General features: G+C 40.9%; 1 protein-coding gene across 1 annotated transcript in view; it reads right to left on the bottom strand.

Annotated features, from left to right (window-relative positions):
* The window catches only part of CHST9 (carbohydrate sulfotransferase 9), a 151,502-nt gene that overhangs the window by 113,403 nt on the left and 16,434 nt on the right, over positions 1 to 21,665 (bottom strand). Inside the window, exon 2 of the mRNA XM_065935139.1 lies at positions 3,990 to 4,031. Coding sequence (XP_065791211.1) covers position 3,990 — 1 coding nt within the window. The 5' untranslated portion in view covers positions 3,991 to 4,031. The remainder of the gene's footprint in view (positions 1 to 3,989; positions 4,032 to 21,665) is intronic.

Raw genomic sequence — 21,665 nt, 5'->3', positions numbered from 1 at the left:
GAATGCAGGAGACATAAGACATGTGGCTTTGATCCCTGGGTAGGAAAGATCCCCTGAAGGAGGGCATGGAAACCCACTCCAGTATTCTTGCCTGGGGAATCCCATGGACAGAGGAGCCTTGGGGGCTACAGTCCATGGGGTCACAAAGAGCCAGACACGACTGAAGTTACTTAGCGTGCAAGCACACATACATGTATCCCCCCTGTCTGGGACCTCCCTCCCCCTCCCGACCCCTCCCATCCCTCTAGGTCATCACAGAGCACCTAGCAAAGATCCTTCTGCTATACAACAGGTTCCCACTAGTTATCTATTTTACACACACTAGCACCTCGAATTAGTATATCCTTCTTGAATATATTCACTCACTGAATGAATCAACCCAATTCCCAAAAGAGGAGTATATCTCTCATTAATTAAAATAGGAGTCCATGATGGGTAAGATACAGCCTACAGTTTCTTTATTACTTCTATTTGGCATATGAAAGACATTCTCCAGCCATTCAAATCTCTCTCCGAGGGAAGTTAACTATCAAGATAGAGCTTGGCAATTCTCTCTTGGGGTCCGCAATGCTAACTAAGCATTTAAGAGGACACCGGACATCATTCTAGTGGCTGGTGAGATAACCCACTTCCAGGTACAGGAGAGGAAGTGCAGTCCTGCCTGCGTACCCAGTGAATCCTGTTCTAAGGTCTAGAAGCGGTGCTGATGACCTAAGGGACAAGAAGCATGCAGATGGGCTCCTTTTTACTTGGTTCAAATGCCAGTTTTCTGTTCCAGAGGAGATAGAAACGTTTCTCACTGTCTCATGTGCTAGGGAAGAATGAAAACTCAAGTGAGGAGAGGCTGGGGTAGGGACTATGAGCCAAGGGGGGTGGGTCAGTGAGAGGGTAGGAGAGCCGGGCAAGGGTCTGGCGGGTCTCCAAGCAGACAGCTGTGTCTGGAGCTTAGCTGGTAAATAAGGAGAGTGGACAACCTTGAGCACTTGGCAACTCAGGCCTCTTCCCTGATAATGACAAGAGCCATAGGATCACAGGCACTGACCCTGAGAATTGGCAGTCTTCTGCGAATTCAGGGTAGAGGCTGGAGTACAGGTCTTGGAATACCAGTCTCCAAGCTTCTCAGATCAGAACTCATTCTCAATTGTTCTCTCAATGACACATGCTTGCTTTGACCTTTCTCGACTCAGGCCATCGAAACATCCCTATCAGCGGCTCTTGGGACACATAAAAATGACTGTACTTGCAAATCATGCTTTCATAAAGGATTCTTAATGCTGCCTAAAAACCACTTTCACAGGGCTTCCCTGGTGGTCCCATGGTTGAGAAGCCACCTTGCAATGGAGGGGACCCTGGTGTGATCCCTGGTGCAGGAAGATCCCACATGCTGCGGGACAACTAAGCCCATGTGCCACAACTCCAGAGTCTGTGCCCTGGAGCCCGAGAACCTCAACTACTGAGTCCACGCATCCCAACCACTGAAGCCCACACACCCCAGATCCTGTGCTCCAAAACAAGAGAAGCCACCACAGTGAGTAGCCCACGCACCACAAAGGAGTAACGCCTGCTCTCTGTAACTAGAGAAAGCCCAAGTGTAGCAATGAAGACCCAGCACAGTAAAAGAAACACTTTCACATGTCCCTTTCCAATCTTCATCCCTCATTCTGTTTTTTCTCTCCCCCTGGAGACAAGCTCCTGTTCACAGATGACGATCATCTCGCAGCTCTCATGTATAGAGCACCTTTGTATGAATATGTTGTACATAGCTTGTCTTCAATAATCGCAACAACCCACATAAGCTGTGTACTGTTATCCTCATTTTATAGATGAGAGCTCAGTGAGGTGAAGCCAACACTGAAATGTACGCGGGTTACGTGATCTGCCCATGTTACATCACTCACAGACTCTGGAGCAGGAATTCAAACTTGTGCCTTTCTAATAGGCATTCCACACTCATCCAACAGCGTAATGGAAAGGAGACTGAAGCTCTCAGACATAAACTCCCTCGAATCTCTTTGTAGCCACCTTCAAATGCTTATTTATTTATCTCCCCTTCTCTCTTCTAACAAGGAGAAGCTGATTCTATTCTGTGTTCCTGAAAGTTCTCTCAATTGTCCACAGTTTTATCTATTCCCATTTTTCCACATTTCAGCTTTCTATAGACAACTCTCAAACCTATCTGTAAGCTCCGGCTGGTGTTTCCAACCTCTAAGGAAGGGCATATCTTCTTAGCAATATACCATTTAATAGACCATATATTGTTCCCCACCTCCTCAACTCTCCACCTCAAACATGTCTGCCGTTTTTCTTAAGCAATCCACGTATTCTCTATTTCCATATGTTCGCTCACACCGATTTGAAATGTCCTTTTCTCTACTTGTAGACATCGAATTTATGTTTAAAGAATGAGCTCCAGTGTTATACCTGCTATGAATATTTCCCTAACTTTTTAGTCAAATTTAATGGTATCATCTTGGTGTTCCCCAAGCACTCTGCTTATAAGGATAACACATCACTTATCACATGGGAAAACTGTCTCCATCTCTGCTTCAACTTACGGGCTGCCAGCACAGTGTAGACAAGAAGACAGTTTTATTAATCTCTACATACCTTGAAGCAACAAGCACGGCCCTTGGCTAAGTGTTTGTTGTATGAATGAATGAATGGTGATTTGGTTACTCCTCTGACTTTTCAACATGCCGCCAGGAGGGCATGATTTGATTTGGGGGTTATTTTCTTCTCCCCTTAAATCTTCACTATCATCCTGGGACTTTGTCTTTCTTGCTATGTGAAAATACTGTTTTAAATTAAAAAAAAATTCCTGTGGTATAAAATCACAGAAAATAAAAGGGAATGATACGTCATATTGCTTGTAAAAATAAATACATGACTGTCATCCAGGTGTTACTTCAAAAAATTAAAATGTGTATTTGTCAGTTAAAAAAAATAAGATAATAAGAATCGATCCTCTTCTATTAACAAACATTTATGTCCACATATAACATAGAGTACATTTCAGTAAATTAGAATACTGAGTTTGGAGAGGTGGGAAGAAAAAGGGGATGTGAGCCTGAACTATGGAAGTCAGATTTATTGAAAGCAATACACTTTTATTATTTTAAATACTCTGATCTGTCAATAATGCCTGTCTAAGGAGAAAGCCACTAAATGACATGCATCCTTGTTTTACAGCTGAATCTTTTTGCCTAAAAACCACCGTATGTGTCAAAGCCATGAAAACAATTACTCTTTTAAAATAGGTTACAGGTGCTCCCTCTGTTTCTTGTATCAAACCCATTCCATGGTGACAATTCATAAGTAAATTTCATCTTAGTCTGGGTCAAACTGTCAAAAACTGTGTAATCAAAATATCTGAATGAAGAAGGTCTTACTGAATTCTTACAGGAAGCCATTTCTGGAAAATAAGGAATATAGTCCAATGTCCCAGGGAAGTGTTATAAAATAAAATTAGGTAAAATGTGAACTTTTTCAAATAAGATGGACATTAACTATTCATTAAGCTAGATATAACTGGAATCTATCTTCAAAGTCTATGACTTCCTCTGTAAATTTATTGAGGGCAAGGATCATGGTTTGCTTGCTTTTCTCCCCTATCCTCTAAGACTTTATAAAACTCAAAATGCCACCTAGGCTGTGCTTTCTGGTGATGGATCATCAGAACAGGTATTTAAAAGTGACACTACAGCATTTTCAGTTATTGTGGCTTTGGGGCTTCCCCGGTGGCTCAGATGGTAAAGAAACTGTCTGCAACATGGGAGACCCGGGTTCGGTCCCTGGGTAGGTAAGATCCCCTGAAGAAGGGAATGGCAACCCACTTCAGTATTTTTGCCTAGAGAATTCCATGGACAGAGAAGCCTGGTGGGCTACAGTCCATAGCGTCGCAAAGAGTCGGACACAACTGAGTGACTAACACTTTTGCTTTGCTCATCTAAAACTACCCAAGACCCAAATATTATGGAGAGTTTACTCACTGATTCTGGGTGCAGATCTCAAGTAATTTATAGGTCCCCATCCTAGAAAAGAAGAGATAGGAAATGCACATATTACCATCACCTGCAAAGACATTTAAGAACCTTTCTACATTGACATACCTCAAAGTCTCTGATATTTTATTGCTAGCCAAGAAAATCATGGGAAGGGAGAGGGTCTTGAAATAGAATATGACATTCCCGTGTTTCTAGGCTACTCAAGTAGTGACAGGCTTGATATCACATATTAAGAAACCTGGCATTACCTTTAAACTTTGCCACAGAAAAGACAGCTTTGTGCCTATACCTTCTGCCTCAGAGAAATTGAGCTGGGACTGTTAGGGTAGGTGGAGACGGAAAATATTCATCTTGGGATTTCCCTGGCAATCCAGTGGTTAAGGCTTTGCCTTCCAATGCAAGGGGCGAGGATTTGATCCCTGGTTGGGGACCTAATATCCCCACATGCCTCATGGCCAAAACACCAGAACATCAACAACAGAAGCAGTATTGTAACAAATTCATTTCAAGGAAGAAAGTTTCCTTGGATTCTTTGCATTCTACTCCATAATCTACCAAGGTGGTGATACATAATTATAGTTTCTGTTTAAAATTTCTGAGTATATGGGATAGATATCTGGTAAAATTGATAGTTGGAATAGAAATGCCACGTACTTCTCCTAGTATGGAATATCCAATGGCCCACTCTTGGATAAGTTGGGTTGTGAAGCTTGAAAGAGTAAATGAACTGAAGTCTAGGATAAAAGGACAAAAGCTTTTTGAGGGATGAGATCCCATGGATATTTACATCATCCAGAGCTACTGGAAGTTAATTCTGTAGTGAAGAGCTCTAAGGAAGAAATCTTGAGGGCTCCCTTGAGCCAACAATTTTTCATCCTGATAATCAAGAAGGACGACCTTTTCTGCCAGATGAAGTTGCTAAATGTAATATAGAATATTTCTTCTGGTTTAGTCATCTCTGGGGAGAGGTGAATCTTAACTCATTCTGAGAACAAGTTGAGGGAACCACAAGACGGTAATTATAGGGCTATTCAGACTTTTGCTTTCTAGATTACACCAGTCCAATTTCTCTTTTAAAAAACATACTATAGCCATATAATATGTGGGCTTCCCAGTTTCCAGGTGGCACAGTGGTAAAGAATCTGGCTGTCAATGCAAGAGAGCAACAGGAGACGTGGGTTCGATTTTGTGTCAGGAAGATCCCCTGGAGGAGGAAATGGCAACCCACTCCAGCATTCTTGCCCGGGAGATCCCGTGGACAGAGGAGCCTGGTGGTCTATAGTCCGTGCATGGGTGCTAAGTTGCTTCAGTAGTGTCTGACTCTTTGTGACCTCACAGACTGTCGCTCACCAGGCTCCTCTGTCCATGGGAATTCTCCCCATGCTCTTCTCCAGGGGATCTTCCCAACCCAGGGATCGAACCTGTGTCTCTGAGTCTGCTGCTTTGGAAGGCAAGTTCTTTACCACTAGCGCCACCTGGGAAGCCCATGGGATAGCAAAGAGTTGGACACGACTGAGCACACACCCACACACACACACATAGATCAGCAGTGGCCCTTTTATATACCGTATGCTATACCATATATTTTATATATTACATAATTTTGATATATGTTAATATTATATACTATTAACACATATATTATATATGTCAACATATATCTTATATTATCATATGTATATGTAACGTTTTGTTCCCTGCATACTGTCTTGTTTTTCAAAAATATTCCTTTTTAAGTATATTGATAAAATTTGAACAAATACTTAAGAATGATGCGGCTTATACATAGAATGGTAAGCTTAACTCTCTGGTCCTGCTCTTCTGCTCCATTTAAAAAACTTGCTATCAGTGTAATTCATATATAATATTGTTTTTCTAATCTAAATTGATAGAAAGTTTCTATCAGTGCTTGTTTTCTTAATTATTCTTTCATCAAATTTCATTTGTGCTAAAATATACCAGTTTATAGTTATGTCAATCAATGCTATTCTAGTAATAACTTTATAAGGGAAAAGAATCTGAAAAAGAATATATATATTATATATATTTAAACTGAATTACTTTGTTGTACATCTGAAACTAATACAACATTGTAAATTAACTATACTTCAAAAAAAATGTAAAAGAAAGAATATAAAAGTAAACAAAAATTTAAAAAGTTTTTTATATGCTATTCTATTTTTAGAATGATTAAAAAATACATATAATCAATATATTGAGTTGTATCATCATGAGTTTCCTGAGATAAGGTATCAGCAGCTGGACTTGATTTAGTAATTTCTGCATTTTGGATGAAGGTATTTATGTCATTTATATAGCTCATCAATAAGTTATAGGTCCTCTGGTACAACTGATCCTCAAGGATTGGAACTTGATATGTAATCCACTGCTTCAGCTCACTTTGATGTGATTGCAACTCTCTATTTACTGGTTCACCCATGTAACAATAGCATGATTAAGGTCACACTGTCGTGGCTTGGTGATAACAATATTGTTTAGGCTAGGACCAAAAATCTTCCCTCATTCAAAATTGATTTGATCCGGCACATCTCATTGTTGATGTAATCTGTCACGTAACCAGGGAAGGAAATTAAATTGATGTGGAAAAAATGGCTATTCAAAGAGTCAAATGCAGTTGCTTCTTTATCTCTTATGATATTCTGCTAAGCAGTTTACTGATTGCATGAGAAATGGTTCTCATCAGGTATTGCCTCTAAGCCCTCAGGTTTATGATAATCAAGTCATTTCCTTTAAAAACATGGACACGTTAGCCTCTTTCCCCATCTCTGTGATAGCTCAACTAGAAAGGCTGTGCCATGGTCATCTGCCAGTTTCTTTTTTCTTTTTTTTATTAATGGTAGGGAAAAAACACATTAGATCTGTTCTCAGTAGATTTTAAAATATATTGGATGGTATGTTGACTGTAAGCTGAGCAGATCTCTAGAACTTTTTCATCCTGCATAACTGAAACTCTATACCCACTGAATAGTAATTTTCCATGCCCCTTTTCCCAGCCCCAGGAAACTACTGTCTGCCAATTTCTCAAGGGTCTCAGGAAACCTGACTCTGGGGCATAATAAAGAGATTATATTTCTGGGTAGTATACACTTCGATGTTCTAGTTTGGCTTTCACTCATCACAGACTGATGGAACAACATGCTGGTTCCAAATAGGAAAAGGAGTACGTCAAGGCTGTATATTGTCACCCTGCTTATTTACCTTATATTCAGAGTACATCATGAGAAATGCTGGGCTGGATGAAGCACAAGCTGGAATCAAGATTGCTGGGAGAAATATCAATAATCTCAGATATGCAGATGACACCACCCTTGTAGCAGAAAGTGAAGAACCAAAGAGCCTCTTGATGAAAGTGAAAGAGGAGAGTGAGAAAGTTGGCTTAAAGTTCAACATTCAGAAAACTAAGATCATGGCATCTGGTCTTCATGGCAAATAGATGGGGAGACAGTGGAAACAGTGGCTGACTTTATTTTTTTGGGCTCCCAAATCACTGCAGATGGTGACTGCAGCCATGAAATTAAAAGACACTTACTCCTTGGAAGGAAAGTTATGACCAACCTAGACAGCATATTAAAAAGCAGACAATTCCAGAAAAATAAACGACCCAATCAAAAAATGGGCCAAAGAACTAAACAGACATTTCTCCAAAGAAGACATACAGATGGCTAACAAACACATGAAAAGATGCTCAACATCACTCATCATCAGAGAAATGCAAATCAAAACCACAATGAGGTACCATTACACGCCAGTCAGGATGGCTGCTATCCAAAAGTCTACAAGCAATAAATGCTGGAGAGGGTGTGGAGAAAAGGGAACCCTCTTACACTGTTGGTGGGAATGCAAACTAGTACAGCCACTATGGAAAACAGTGTGGAGATTTCTTAAAAAACTGGAAATAGAACTGCCATATGACCCAGCAATACCACTGCTGGGCATACACACTGAGGAATCCAGATCTGAAAGAGACACGTGCACCCCAATGTTCATTGCAGCACTGTTTGTAATAGCCAGGACATGGAAGCAACCTAGATGCCCATCAGCAGATGAATGGATAAGGAAGCTGTGGTACGTATACACCATGGAATATTACTCAGCCGTTAAAAAGAATTCATTTGAATCAGTTCTAATGAGATGGATGAAACTGGAGCCCATTATACAGAGTAAGGTGAGCCAGAAAGATAAAGAACATTACAGTATACTAACACATATATACGGAATTTAGATAGATGGTAGCGATAACCCTATATGCAAAACAGAAAAAGAGACACAGAAGTACAGAACAGACTTTTGAACTCTGGGGGAGAACGTGAGGGTGGGATGTTTTGAAAGAACAGCATGTATATTATCTATGGTGAAACAGACCACCAGCTCAGGTGGGATGCATGAGTCAAGTGCTCGGGCCTGGTGCACTGGGAGGACCCTGAGGAGTCGGGTGGAGAGGGAGGTGGGAGGGGGGATCGGGATGGGGAATACGTGTAACTATATGGCTGATTCATGTCAATGTATGACAAAACCCACTGAAATGTTGTGAAGTGATTGGCCTCCAACTAATAAAATAATATTTAAAAAAAAAAAAAAAGCAGACACATTTCTTTGCCAACAAAGGTCTGTCTAGTCAAGGCTATGGTTTTTCCAATAGTCAGGTATGGATGTGAGATTTGGACTATAAAGAAAGCTGAGTGCAGAAGAATTGATGCTTTTGAACTGTGGTGTTGGAGAAGACTCTTGAGAGTCCCTTGGATTGCAAGGAGATCCAACCAGTCCATCCTAAAGGAGATCAGTCCTGGGTGTTCACTGGAAGGACTGATGTTGAAGCTGAAACTTCAATACATTGGCCACCTGATGTGAAGAGCTGACTCATTTGAAAAGACTGTGATGCTGGGAAAGATTGAGGGCAGGAGGAGAAGGGGATATCAGAGGATGAGATGGTTGGATGGTATCACCAACTCAATGGACATCTGTTTGGGTAAACTCCGGGAGTTGGTGATGGACAGGGTGGACTGGCATGCTGCAGTTCATGGGGTCACAAAGATTCGGACACAGCTGAGTGACTGAACTGAACTGAACATCAGAGACTGAAGTATGTACTCAGATGGTTGCGTGTCCTACATTACAGAGTAAACTTGTTGAAAACTGTAATGATTCAGTCTTACTACTTTTTATAATCTCCCCAAACTTAGTTCAGTGTTGTGTATAAATATGCATTGAATTGAACTTCAATGTTTCTTTTAATGTAACGATAACCTAGGATGTTGGACTCAGGGTTCATATAATCAATACAGGTGGATTTTCTTGCTACACGACCATGTATTAAGTAACTATGAATGTTCTTCCATGGTCATCTGTGGAAATGGCTTGAAATGTCAGCATACAAGCTTGCTTCAAACAACAGAAATTAACTGACTTTGGCCAGAGCCCCTAACATTAATGAGCTCAAACCTCACTGACTCAATGGACATGAGTTTGAGCAAACTCCGGGAGACAGTGAAGGACAGGGAAACCTGGCCTGCTGAAGTTCACGAGGTCACAAAGAGTCAGACATGACTAAGTGACTGAACAGCAACAACAAACCTCACATCCAGTGAACCAGTTCTTATCTTACACTTTAAAGAAGAAGAGTCGCTCAGTCGTGTCTGACTCTTTGCAAGCCCATGGGCTGTAGCCTACCAAGTTCCTCTGTCCATGGAATTTTCCAGGCAAGAGTATTGGAGTGGGTTGCCATTTCCTTCTCCAGGGAATCTTCCCAACCCAGGGATTGAACCCAGGTCTCCTGTACTGCAGACAGACGTTTTATTGTCTGAGCTACCAGGGAAGCCTATATATACTTACAAGATTGATTATGATATTAAATGCTTGAGTGGCATACATAATCTGATGAAACAAGATCTTACCCCATCATCACATTACTTTATTCTGAGTCATTCTTGTTTTCTGTGGTAGAGTATGCTTCATCTGTTGAAACTTGGTATAAGCATCATACTAAGCGAATAGGTCTAGAGCTTTGATGGGAAATCAATTTTTTTGAAAAAGCATTTCACAATCCTTGTTCTCAGGGTTTGAGAGCTCCATGCGTGCTTAGCACGCTGAGCCAAGGAGAGCTCCCATTCAAGTGACGAAACACAAAGATGTCCATAATGTACTTTTCTGAAAGTAATTCTTCTGGTCGCCTAATAAATTTATTCAGTTGGTTATCATTATCCTTGACTAACAGAGAATAAAAGACTGAAATGTTTGGACAGTTTCCTAAGGTCATGTGGCAATTTGTTGTTAAAACTGAAACAGGGTTACATTTCGTGAATGAATGGATTTTTTTCTTCAGCTATACCTTTTAAAAATGTGATTATTGACACTCTCTTAATTTTACATAAAGATATTTTGATGCAAAAAAATGATCACAGTGATGTTTAGGTCTTTTGCTGTATAATATTCAATTGCTGGGTTAAAGTTTATCCCAACATTTAATTCTGTAACAATGGTTTGGTCTCACTTTACCTTCTCTTCTCTTTCCTTCTAAAATCACTTGAATATACAATTATTAAATCAATAGTAACCACAATAACAGCTAACCTGTACTGAATTCTTATTAAATATTAGACATGATGCTGAGCACTTTATGTGAACTTCATCTAATCTAATACCAGAAGAATCCCATGGAGCATGACCTGGACTTCTGCTTATGGAATAAAACAATGTATTTCTTCTTTTACATAAACTACACCTATCATCATTATCATCATCTACATTTCCTAGTTTCCTCAACTTTGAGTCTTACCAAAACAGCTTCATAGAAATAGCAACCGTTTTATGTATCTGTATGTCATTGGTTTTATAAAACTTATAATTAAACAGTTATATTAACAGATACAATGGGGACGAACACAACTAGTTCTTGGTCCGTATTCATCCTTACTGGTGGGGTCAGATGTTATAGGTGGGCTCAGGGGACAGCAGGTGAGACCCTGCTGGCCAGCTGGCTGGAAGCATCAGTCAGTAGATTATATCTAGGAAAGGGAGAGAGTTACTTAGTCAGGGAACTCATTTAAGGAAGGATAGTTCAAAAAACTTTTATTGCACCTGATACTTTAACTGAGTAGGCATAACTTTGATAAAATCAAAAGATAATTAAAAAGAATAAAAGCAGAAGGAGAAAGAGAGTAAGTTTAGGGAGCTTTCCCAGGATGAATAAACTAGAGTTAGAACTGAATTTGACTCCAGAATTCAGCCTCCAACTCTAGCAATTCAGCGTTCTTTCCCTCCATCCCATGAACCTTAGCACAGAGAAAACTCTGGAGGGTTGAGTGGAGTGTTACCACCCAGGAAGGGGGTTTGAGACCACTTGAGCATGGTCAGCAAGAGAACACAGTAACAGAAGAGAGAAGAAGCCAGAAAGTAATGAGAGTCTTAGAAGTTTGCAAAAGAAGAAACCTGTGATTGTGTTAACCTTAAGTTAACCCAAGTATTTCTTGATCTTGGGCCTCCCTGGTTCAAAACAAAAGGGGTTTCAGCAAATATATTTGGCCAACTGATACTGCCAACTATTTTCAGAACCGGTTTTTGCAGCTCTGAAATTGAAGAAACCCTGAAAGGGCACCCCTCCCCACCAGCAAACAATAAACAACACAGAAGAACCTCTGATCCAGTGGCCCCGTGGGAAGCCAGGTGTGAAAGCAAACTTAGTGGAAATCTGTGATGACAAATAGCATTTAAAATGAAGTCATTTGAATCTCAACCCCACTTTCTTCTAAGCCTTGGACTTTACGGTTTCTATTTCCATCAAGTCTTTCTTTGAGCAAGAGAGCACTAGTTTTGAGGAATTTTCCTAGCCTCTGGTAAAAAAGAAACAAGTCCAAAATGGATTCACTCATGCTAAGCCCATGTCACCAAGCAGAAACTTAAGACTTAGCCTAATTGCAGTTTGAATTTCCCCTAGGAATGTAATCCTAACCTGTCAGTTTGGAATTTTCTGGTCAGCACTGATGACGTAATTAGCCACAGAGACCCTTTTCATCCACCAAAGGAAGATGCAGTAATCTGATCCTTCCTTATCCCTTCCTCTTTCTGCCTAAACAACCCTTCCATCTTGTACAGTGCCCTCAGAGCTCCTCTCAACTTGCTACATGGAATGTTGCCCAATTCCTGAATCATTTAATAAAGCCAATTAGATCTGCAAATTTCCTCAGATGGATTTTGTTTTCTAACACCTCCTGGAAGGGATGATTTTAATAGCTGCTTTAAAATGCCTTAGAATGGCTTATGCTTCTCCATTAAGTATTAATGATTTCCAGTTTATGTTAAATGCTTCCTATGTTTTTGTCCTTGGCATTTCCCAAATTGTTTCCTTCAAGAAGAACATTAGAAAGGTATTAAGATTTCTATGACTTCATAAGAAATTCATAAGAAGGTTAAGATCGCAAGTGGCTATCCTTTCCATAAAATTATGCTAAGTAGTGCAAATGGTTCGGACATGGGACATCACTTTTATGCACTTTCAAAAACAGTTACTTCAATTTTTAACTGATGTGGCTTATAATTATTGTGATCATTGAGCTATAAATGCAGTTGAGATTTAGAGTCTCCTTCATATAAAACAGTATGTCATTTCAATATCTTTTGGGAAACAATATTGCATGTGTGTGTGTTTTCAGTTGCTCAGTTGTGTATGATTCTTTTGCAGCCTCTGAACTGTAGCCTGCCAGGCTCCTCTGTCCATGGGATTCTTTAGGCAAAAATACTGGAGTGGGTTGCCATTTCTTTCTCCAGGGGATCTATCTGACTCAGGGATTGAACCTGTGTCTCCAGCATTGCGGGTGGGTTCTTTACCACTGAACCACCAGGGAAGACCAATTATAAATATTTGTTTAATTTGTTTAATTAACATGCATACAAAGATAAGGAGTGTATGGGTAAATTGTTGATTTCATTTTCTAAAGATTGCAAAATTAGTTAACTAAAGGAAACACACATGAAATAGAGAGGCAGGGCAAGAGCCAATATCCATGTGTGTACAGAGCACTCCTTTTCATGGAGCCCCGCTCTAGCCGACGCAGCTTCTGTGCCCTGCCCTTGGTTGAGTGCAGGCTCCCCATGCAGGGGGACCCAGCACGTTACAATATGAAAGTGAGAGTGGAAGTCGCTCAGGCATGTCCAAGTCTTTGCGACCCCATGGATTACACAGTCCATGGAATTCTCTAGGCTAGAATACCAGAGTGGGGAGCCGCTCCCTTCTCCAGAGGATCTTCCCAATTCAAGGATCGAACTCAGGTTTTTGCATTGCAGGCAGATTCTTTACAATCTGAGCCACCAGGGAAGTCCAAGAATACTGGAGTGGGTAGCCTGTCCCTTCTCCAGCAGATCTTCCCGACCCAGGAATCGAACCGGGGTCTCCTGAATTGCAGGCGGATTCTTTACCCACTGAGCTAGCAGGGAAGCCCACTTCATAGTATGCTGTGTGTAAAACAGAGAACAGATCTAACCATATGTAGCGAGGCACTGACAGTCTAAGTGGCAGCCTGGAAAATGAGGAGTGCTGAAAAGGGGCACGTCTGACTCTGCAACTATCCCAGGGGGAACCAACGAACTCACCTTTGCTGAGCCCTAATTCCTCACCTACAAAACGTGTCCATTTTGGCTTTGGGATTCAAGGAAACGGGGCAGTCACCAAATTTTTCCTATTTATGTTATATTTCATCAGCCTTGCCCCTGTTAAGTGCTGTCATATACATTGCCTCCCCTGATGGTCACTGCTATCACTTGCTAGTGTCTTATCCCGCCTCACTCCTGCCAGGCCATCTCACAGAAATTTCAACCCCTCTCCTGTCTCTCACTGCCCCCTGTACTTGATTCAGTCCCAAGTATACACACAAGCTTAGCTCTGACCTCTCCTGAACTTCAACTCTGCTTCTCCAAATTCTAGCTTCCATATGGTTGTTCTATTGTTGGATCAAATGCGACCAGACTTGAAAGAAACTCATAATCCTTTCCCCCAAACCACGGGTCCCTCTGAACTTGCACGTATGTGTCTATTATACAGACTTCTCTGCCAGTCAGGCTTGTGAACCTGACATTCCCCCCCCATCTCCTCCCCACACCCGTCTCCAGACAATCACCTTCTGATCTTTTCTTTCTACGTCTCAACACTCATTCTCTTTTATATGAGCCCCCCACCATCAATCCCGCCAAGAGCCTGAGCGCATCAAAGTCTAGACTACTGCAGTGGTCTCCAAACTGATATCCTAATTTCAATCTCCACCCTAATATCTATATACCGAATTAATCATGTAAGAAATCGTTTTGCTCATGCTAATCTCCTCCTCTAAACCTCTTTGCTTCTCACTGTTACCAGATCTCATCTAATGCTGCACTCATCCAGTGCTCATTAAAAGATCACTGCTTACATGTAACTCCCTACACAAGGCCACATCCATTTCTAGTCCTAAGTCTGAAAGAGCCTACTCTCTTCCTTGTGTTTGACAAAGTCCCACTCCTTCTTTAACCTTGATGACCTCATCTCTCCACATTTAGGATGATCCTCTTCTGAACTTTAGTAGTTTATTGCTTATTTGGGATGCAGGCTAAACCAGGAGCAAACAGCATGCCAGGCTAGGCACTGATGGATGAAAACTCATTTGTTCCTTGACCTGACCTGGTAAGTACTAGATGCTTATTCCTCCTTTACAGGTGAAAGCTCGGTTCAGAGAACTTGTTGAGGTCACAAAGCTGCCAAGTGTTGGATACAAACCTAGGGGGTCCAGCCAGAGTGCAGGCTCCTAACCCTTATGCCACCATCTACAGAAGCCTCCTCTGTGATAGAAATCATTGTGTCAGGAGTCGGTCCCACAGGCAAGCTCATTAAGGAAAAGCACTTTGACTCTGTTCTCCCTGAACCTCTGATCAGAACACAGAGATGCTGGGTGTGAGGATGCTAAGAGGCGCAGGAAGCCTTTAGCAGTAAAAAGCAATGGCAAACCTATACAAGGTCTGCCCTGCTTAAAACACATGGAGAAACACATCTTCCTTCTTGACCTTTCCTATGTTCTCTTAAAAGCACTGCTGCATATTTCACAGGTCAGAAAAGGGGGTAACAGTCATAACAAAAATACCTGGTACTTTTCCACATTTCAGAATGTCAACCAGACAATGAGGAAAGATCTTTGAATGCTGTAACCTTTCTCCCTCACTATCTTTTCTTCTTTCGTCATTCTCTCAACAAATATTTGTTTCATGCATACTACATGCCAGAAAAATAAACCTCTGGGTGTTATTAACATTTCTATCCCAGATGCTAAAAGACAGAGGCAAGTAATAAAAAGTGATATTAAAAGTGATGAAATGACTGCTAAAATGTATTGTGAACACAGCATGAGCTAGACATTAGGGACTTAACAGGTATTTTCTCCCTTAGTCCTCTTAACAACTCTATGAGATAACACTATTATTATCTCCACTTTGCATATAAGGAGACTAAGTTGAGAGAGAAAGAGAAAGGTCATATGACTCCCAAGGGACAGAGGCTGGATTACAGCCCTGGTCGTTGAAGACTTGAGCTTGCACTCGTAACCTTAACTTTGGAGTAGATTCAGCTGCAAGGCAAGCAGAGGGCATATGCAAAAGTAGTTTTACTTCCTTTGAAAAAGGTCCCACACAGAGTGTCAGAGTCCAACAGGGATGCTCCGAATGTCAGCAGACTGCATCCAAAAGCAGGTGTGTGACTTTTAACAAGTTACTCTCTCGGGGCTTTATTTAATTCATTTGTAAAATGAAAAATTAGCACCAGATCATCTCTGGACTTCCTCCCAAACAGGGATCTTACATTATTCTAGAGCAGCAGCTGTGGGGCAGTGAGAGTTCTCTGATTTTGGAGTCAGAAGAACTAGGTTTGTTTTAATAACCGGCACCCTCATCAGAGCCCCCAGCACAGGGCTGTCCATCCATCCCTTCTGGCTTGTCTTCTGTGACAGCTGCCTCGAAGACAATCACCCAGCCAGACAGCATCTGGAAATACAATGATCTGCTCTCTTAACAGATTTTTAAGTGCACAATACGTTATTGTTGACTATAGGTACAGTGTTGTACTGCAGGACTGGAGAGCATTTCGCCTGACTGAAATTTAATGCCAGGAGATTAATAACTCCTATTTCCCCCTGCCCTCTGTTTCCGGTGACCACCATTTCATGCTTTGATTCTATGACTTTGACTATTCAGAAAACTAAGATCACAGCATCCGGTCCCATCACTTCATGGCAAATAGATGGGGAAACAGTGGCTGACTTTATTTTTCTGGGCTCCAAAATCACTGCAGATGGTGACTGCAGCAATGAAATTAAAAGATGCTTACTCCTTGGAAGGAAAGTTATGACCAACCTAGATAGCATATTAAAAAGCAGAGACATTACTTTGCCAACAAAAGTCCATCTAGTCAAGGCTATGGTTTTTCCAGTAGTCATGTATGGATGTGAGATTTGGACTATAAAGAAAGTTGAGTGCTGAAGAATTGATGCTTTTGAACTGTGGTGTTGGAGAAGACTCTTGAGAGTCCCTTGGACTGCAAGGAGATCCAACCAGTCCATCCTAAAGCAGATCAGTCCTGGGTGTTCATTGGAAGAACTGATGTTGAAGCTGAAACGCCAATGCCTTGGTCACCTGATGGGAAGAGCTGACTCATCTGAAAAGACCCTGATGCTGGGAGGGATTGGGGGCAGGAGGAGAAGGGGATGACAGAGGATGAGATGGTTGGATGGCACCACTGACTCAATGGACATGGGTTTGGGTGGACTCCGGGAGTTGGTGATGGACAGGGAGGCCTGGCGTGCTGCGGCTCAGGGGTTTGCAAAGAGTCGGACTCGACTGAGAGACTAAACTGGACTGAACTGATCTTAGGTACCTCATGTAAGTGGATCATGTAATCTTTTGTGTTTCTGGGTCTGGCTTATTTCACTTAGCATAATATCCTCATGCTTCATCCTGTTGTTGCCTGTTGCAGAATCCCCCTTTTTTTAAAGGCTGAATAGATTTCCATTGTATGCATATACCACATTTTCTTTATCCATTCATCTGTGAATGGCCATTTAGGTTGTCTTCACATCTCGGCTATGGTGAGTAATGCTGCTGTGAACATGGGAGTGCAGATATCTGAGATCCTGATTTCAATTCTTTTAGGTAAATACCCAGAAGAGTGATTGCTGGACTATATGGTGGTTCTGTTTTCAATTTCTGAGGAAGCTCCTCACTGTTTTTTATAGTGATTGCCCCAATCTGCATTCACACCGACACTGAGTATGTAACTACCTAGGAATTCAAGATCAAAGACTCAATTTCTGCATTCTTTATTGCCTTGTTCTATGCCTAGGTGTTTTGCTCTTTGATTGTGAGACTTACACTGGTGTCCAATATTCCCTTGTTGTAAGTTCTTTTTTTTTTCCCTTTATTTTTTGGCCATACCATGTGGCACACAGGATCTCAGTTCCCTGACTGGGGACTGAACCTGCACCCCCAGCATTGGAATCATGGAGTTCTAACCACTAGTCTGCCAGGGTAGTCCCTCCCTCGTCATAAATTTTAGCCGATAAAGACCTACTCTCATAAAATAATGTACCCGATTTGGAAGGGTGTTCACACCATTTCCTCCCTTCTGTGCATTTTTGGGATTGTCTGGCTAACTAGCATGATCCACAACAAGCCTTTTATTTTCATCTGAAATATAGACTCTGTATGCTTTTGACCTACAGACTTTCTTGGAGTAACCTCATCCGCTCTGTTGGCACTGATGATAACTATATTTATACCACTGACCCCCACATGTCTAAACTGTGTCTCTGACCTGAGCTGCAGGCTGAAATAAGGACATGCTCAGTGCGCATGCCTGTAGGTCTCCCCAAAGCAATAAAACTGCCTCCTCCAGTCTGAAGTCCTCCTCTTCTAATCATGCTCCTGGCCCAGTGCTCACTCTCCGGGATTAGTGCCCCCAGTCATCCTTGGAATTCCTCTCAAATCCCCTCACCCTCACTTGCTATTAATAACCACGTGCTGTCTATTCTTTCTTCAGACTTTTCTTAAATCCACCCGCTTCCCCAGCCTCACTGTCCCTTCCCTAGTTCAGGTGGCTATTATTTCTTACCTAGATGATTGCAGTAGATCATCAAGAAGCATCTTAGCTTGGGTAGGTAACGGTGATCTCAAATTTAAGTTATCCAAAATAGAGAGCTCTTCTTATCCTCAGCTCCTCACTTTAACATTATCCTCACTTTATTGTGGTCATCAGAATTGAACATGCAGAATCTCTCAGATCTGTACATGTTATACTATTCACACAAGTTCTCTAAAAAATTGAAATCAGTCACGTCTTAGCCTTGGTGTTTCCATTTCTATTAATATCAGCAAAGATGAACTAAAAGTTTAATCCTGTCTTCCATCTTAAGTGTAAATCTCTTACTTTTCACCTGCAACTAATACCTTCTGTTGACACTGTCTCATTAGTGACAATGCTAAATTTGATACTTTGTTAGTGGAAAGAATATGATGTCTAACTTATACTGCATGGGATCCTACTGTATTGAATCTGGACACAAAAGATTCTCCAAATCTTTTGGAGAGAAAAGATTAACAATGTAAGCTGATCAGAGGCATCTGCTTTATCTATTTCTGCCAACAATTACTATATGTTACTTCAAAACAGGAGATAATGAAATCCATCTTTCAGATCATTTAGTCTTTGATTGACTTTTACAATCTCTCAATAACTTTACTGCCAAGTTTACATGTTTCCTGAAAAATTCACTGAAATTCACAGATTGTGATTATAATTAGAATACTAAGAATATGACATTATTGGTTCTTCAGTGTGAAACCAGGATCTAATCCAGATGTGTTAGTAAGTTGTTATTTAAAGACTTCTGCTATGGAGTTTAAAAAGTAATCATTTGATTATCACTGTTTTCTTTTTCAAACGTGGAAGAGGAAAATGATTTTTTCTTATTTTCTTGATAAACACCAGAAAGGTAAACTGAATTCTAGGAATGCATTTACATTTTACCTTTAAAAAAATACTGCACATTTGCATCAGGATAAAGAAAGGAAGAAGAAAGAGAAACTCTCTAATATATTCAACAATCAAAAACATCATTCTATGATTTCATCATAACCATTTATGTACTAGGTATTTTAGGCCCAAAATTATTTTAACTGAACCACTGTCATGATTTTGTAACACTTATCATTTAATATTAAAAAAACAACAATAGTTGCATAGGAATTAAGTATGAGTTACATATTTTTAATATGGGGCAAATTTATTTTTTTTGTTTACAGTGATGATTCTATAACCATGTTGATTAAGGATCTTTTGAATGCTATCACTTGACTTTTCACAAATTCTCTTCTAATTCCCAGGAAGTCAACACACAGCTGTCCTCTAGCAAACAATGACCACTACTGTTCATTACTGCTGAGAAGGCCTGGTTACAGCAGACACTGGGAAAGCATGCAAACACTTGTTTGGTTCATTTTGCAATTAAAAAAAAAATTGAACATTCCATGACAGAGACTGTCACTCATATCCTATTATTTTCTAAAGTGCAGAGGCCCCTGTAATAATGGCAAAAAAATTTACTGATAAATGTGCTTGATTGCAATTAAAAGGGATGCAACAGAGAATAGTGTTAAAGGTGTGAGATAAACGTTAATGACATCCCGAATCTCTTTTCAGTCCAATCCCCCAATTATTTCTAAATGTGGATTCCCATTTCCAACCCCACAGAGGCAGGTAGGAGAGGAACTGTTTATTAAAACTGTATTTTTTCCCTTGTATTTACATGCATTTAGAAGGTAACAGCAGAACGCTGAAAATCAACAAGCACCATAAAGACAGAATTATCAAAGAAATACTGCTTTTTGTGCTTTGTTTTTAATGTTGCAGTGACCTGAAAAGGTATTATAATATTCGTTATCTCTTTAGGCAAATAGACTCACTCCAAGGCAATCAATGCAAACATTTCATGCAAAGATGGGCTCAATAAAGGACAGAAATGGTATGGACCTAACAGAAGCAGAAGATATTAAGAAGAGGTGGCAAGAATACACAAAAGAACTATACATAAAAGATCTTCATGACCCAGATAATCACAATGGTGTGATCACTCACTTAGATAGAGCTAGACATCCTGGAATGTGAAGTCAAGTGGGCCTTAGGAAGCATCACTACAAACAAAGCTAGTGGAGGTGATGGAACCCCAGCTGAGATATTTCAAATCCTGAAAGATGATGATGTGAAAGTGCTGCACTCAATATGCCAGCAATTTTGAGAAACTCAGCAGTGGCCACAGGACTGGAAAAGGTCAGTTTTCATTCCAATCTCAAAGAAAGGAAATGCCAAAGAATGCTCAAACTACTGCACAATTGCATTCGTCTCACACACTAGTAAAGTAATGCTCAAAATTCTCCAAGCCAGGCTTCAGCAATACATGAACCATGAACTTCCAGATGTTCAAGCTAGTTTTAGAAAAGGCAGAGGAACCAGAGATCAAATTGCCAGCATCCGCTGGATCACCGAAAAAGCACGAGAGTTCCAGAAAAACATCTATTTCTGCTTTATTGACTATGCCAAAGCTTTTGACTGTGTGGATCACAATAAACTGAGGAAAATTCTGAAAGAGATGGGAATACTAGACCACCTGACCTGCCTCTTGAGAAACCTGTATGCAGGTCAGGAAGCAATAGTTAGAACTGGACATGGAACAACAGACTGGTTTCAAATACGAAAAGGAGTACATCAAGCCTGTATATTGTCACCCTGCTTATTTAACTTATATGCAGAGTACATCGTGAGAAATCTGGGCTGGAAGAAGCACAAGCTGGAATCAAGACTGCCAGGAGAAATATCAATAACCTCAGGTACGCAGATGACACCACCCTTATCGCAGAAAGTGAAGAAAAACTAAAGAGCCTCTTGATGAAAGTGAAAGAGGAGAGTGAAAAAGTTGGCTTAAAGCTCAACATTCAGTAAACTAAGATCATGACACCCGGTCCCATCACTTCATGGCAAATAGATGGGGAAACAGTGGCTGACTTTATATTTTTGGGCTCCAAAATCACTGCAGATGGTGACTGCAGCAATGAAATTAAAAGACGCTTACTCCTTGGAAGGAAAGTTATGACCAAGCTAGACAGCATATTAAAAAGCAGAGATATTACTTTGCCAACAAAGGTCCATCTAGTTAAGGCTATGGTTTTTGCAGTAGTCAGGTATGGATGTGAGAGTTGGACTCTAAAGAAAGCTGAGTGCTGAAGAATTGATGCTTTTGAACTGTGGTGTTGGAGAAGACTCTTGAGAGTCCCTTGGACTGCAAGGAGATCCAACCAGTCCATCCTAAAGCAGATCAGTCCTGGTTGTTCATTGCAAGGACTGATGCTGAAGCTGAAACTCCAATACTTTGGCCATCTCACCTCATGCGAAGAGCTGACTCATATGAAAAGACCCTGATGCAGGGAAAGATTGAGGGCATGAGGAGAAGCGGATGACAGAGGATGAGATGGCTGGATAGCATCACTGAGTCAATGGACATGAGTTTGGGTAGACTCCAGGAGTTGGTGATGGGCAGGAGGCCTGGCGTGCTGTAGTCCATTGGGTGGCAAAGAGTCAGACAGACA

This window comes from Muntiacus reevesi, chromosome 4, assembly GCF_963930625.1.
Source record: "Muntiacus reevesi chromosome 4, mMunRee1.1, whole genome shotgun sequence".
Lineage (NCBI taxonomy): Eukaryota > Metazoa > Chordata > Mammalia > Artiodactyla > Cervidae > Muntiacus > Muntiacus reevesi.
This window is presented reverse-complemented; position numbering and strand designations above follow the sequence as displayed.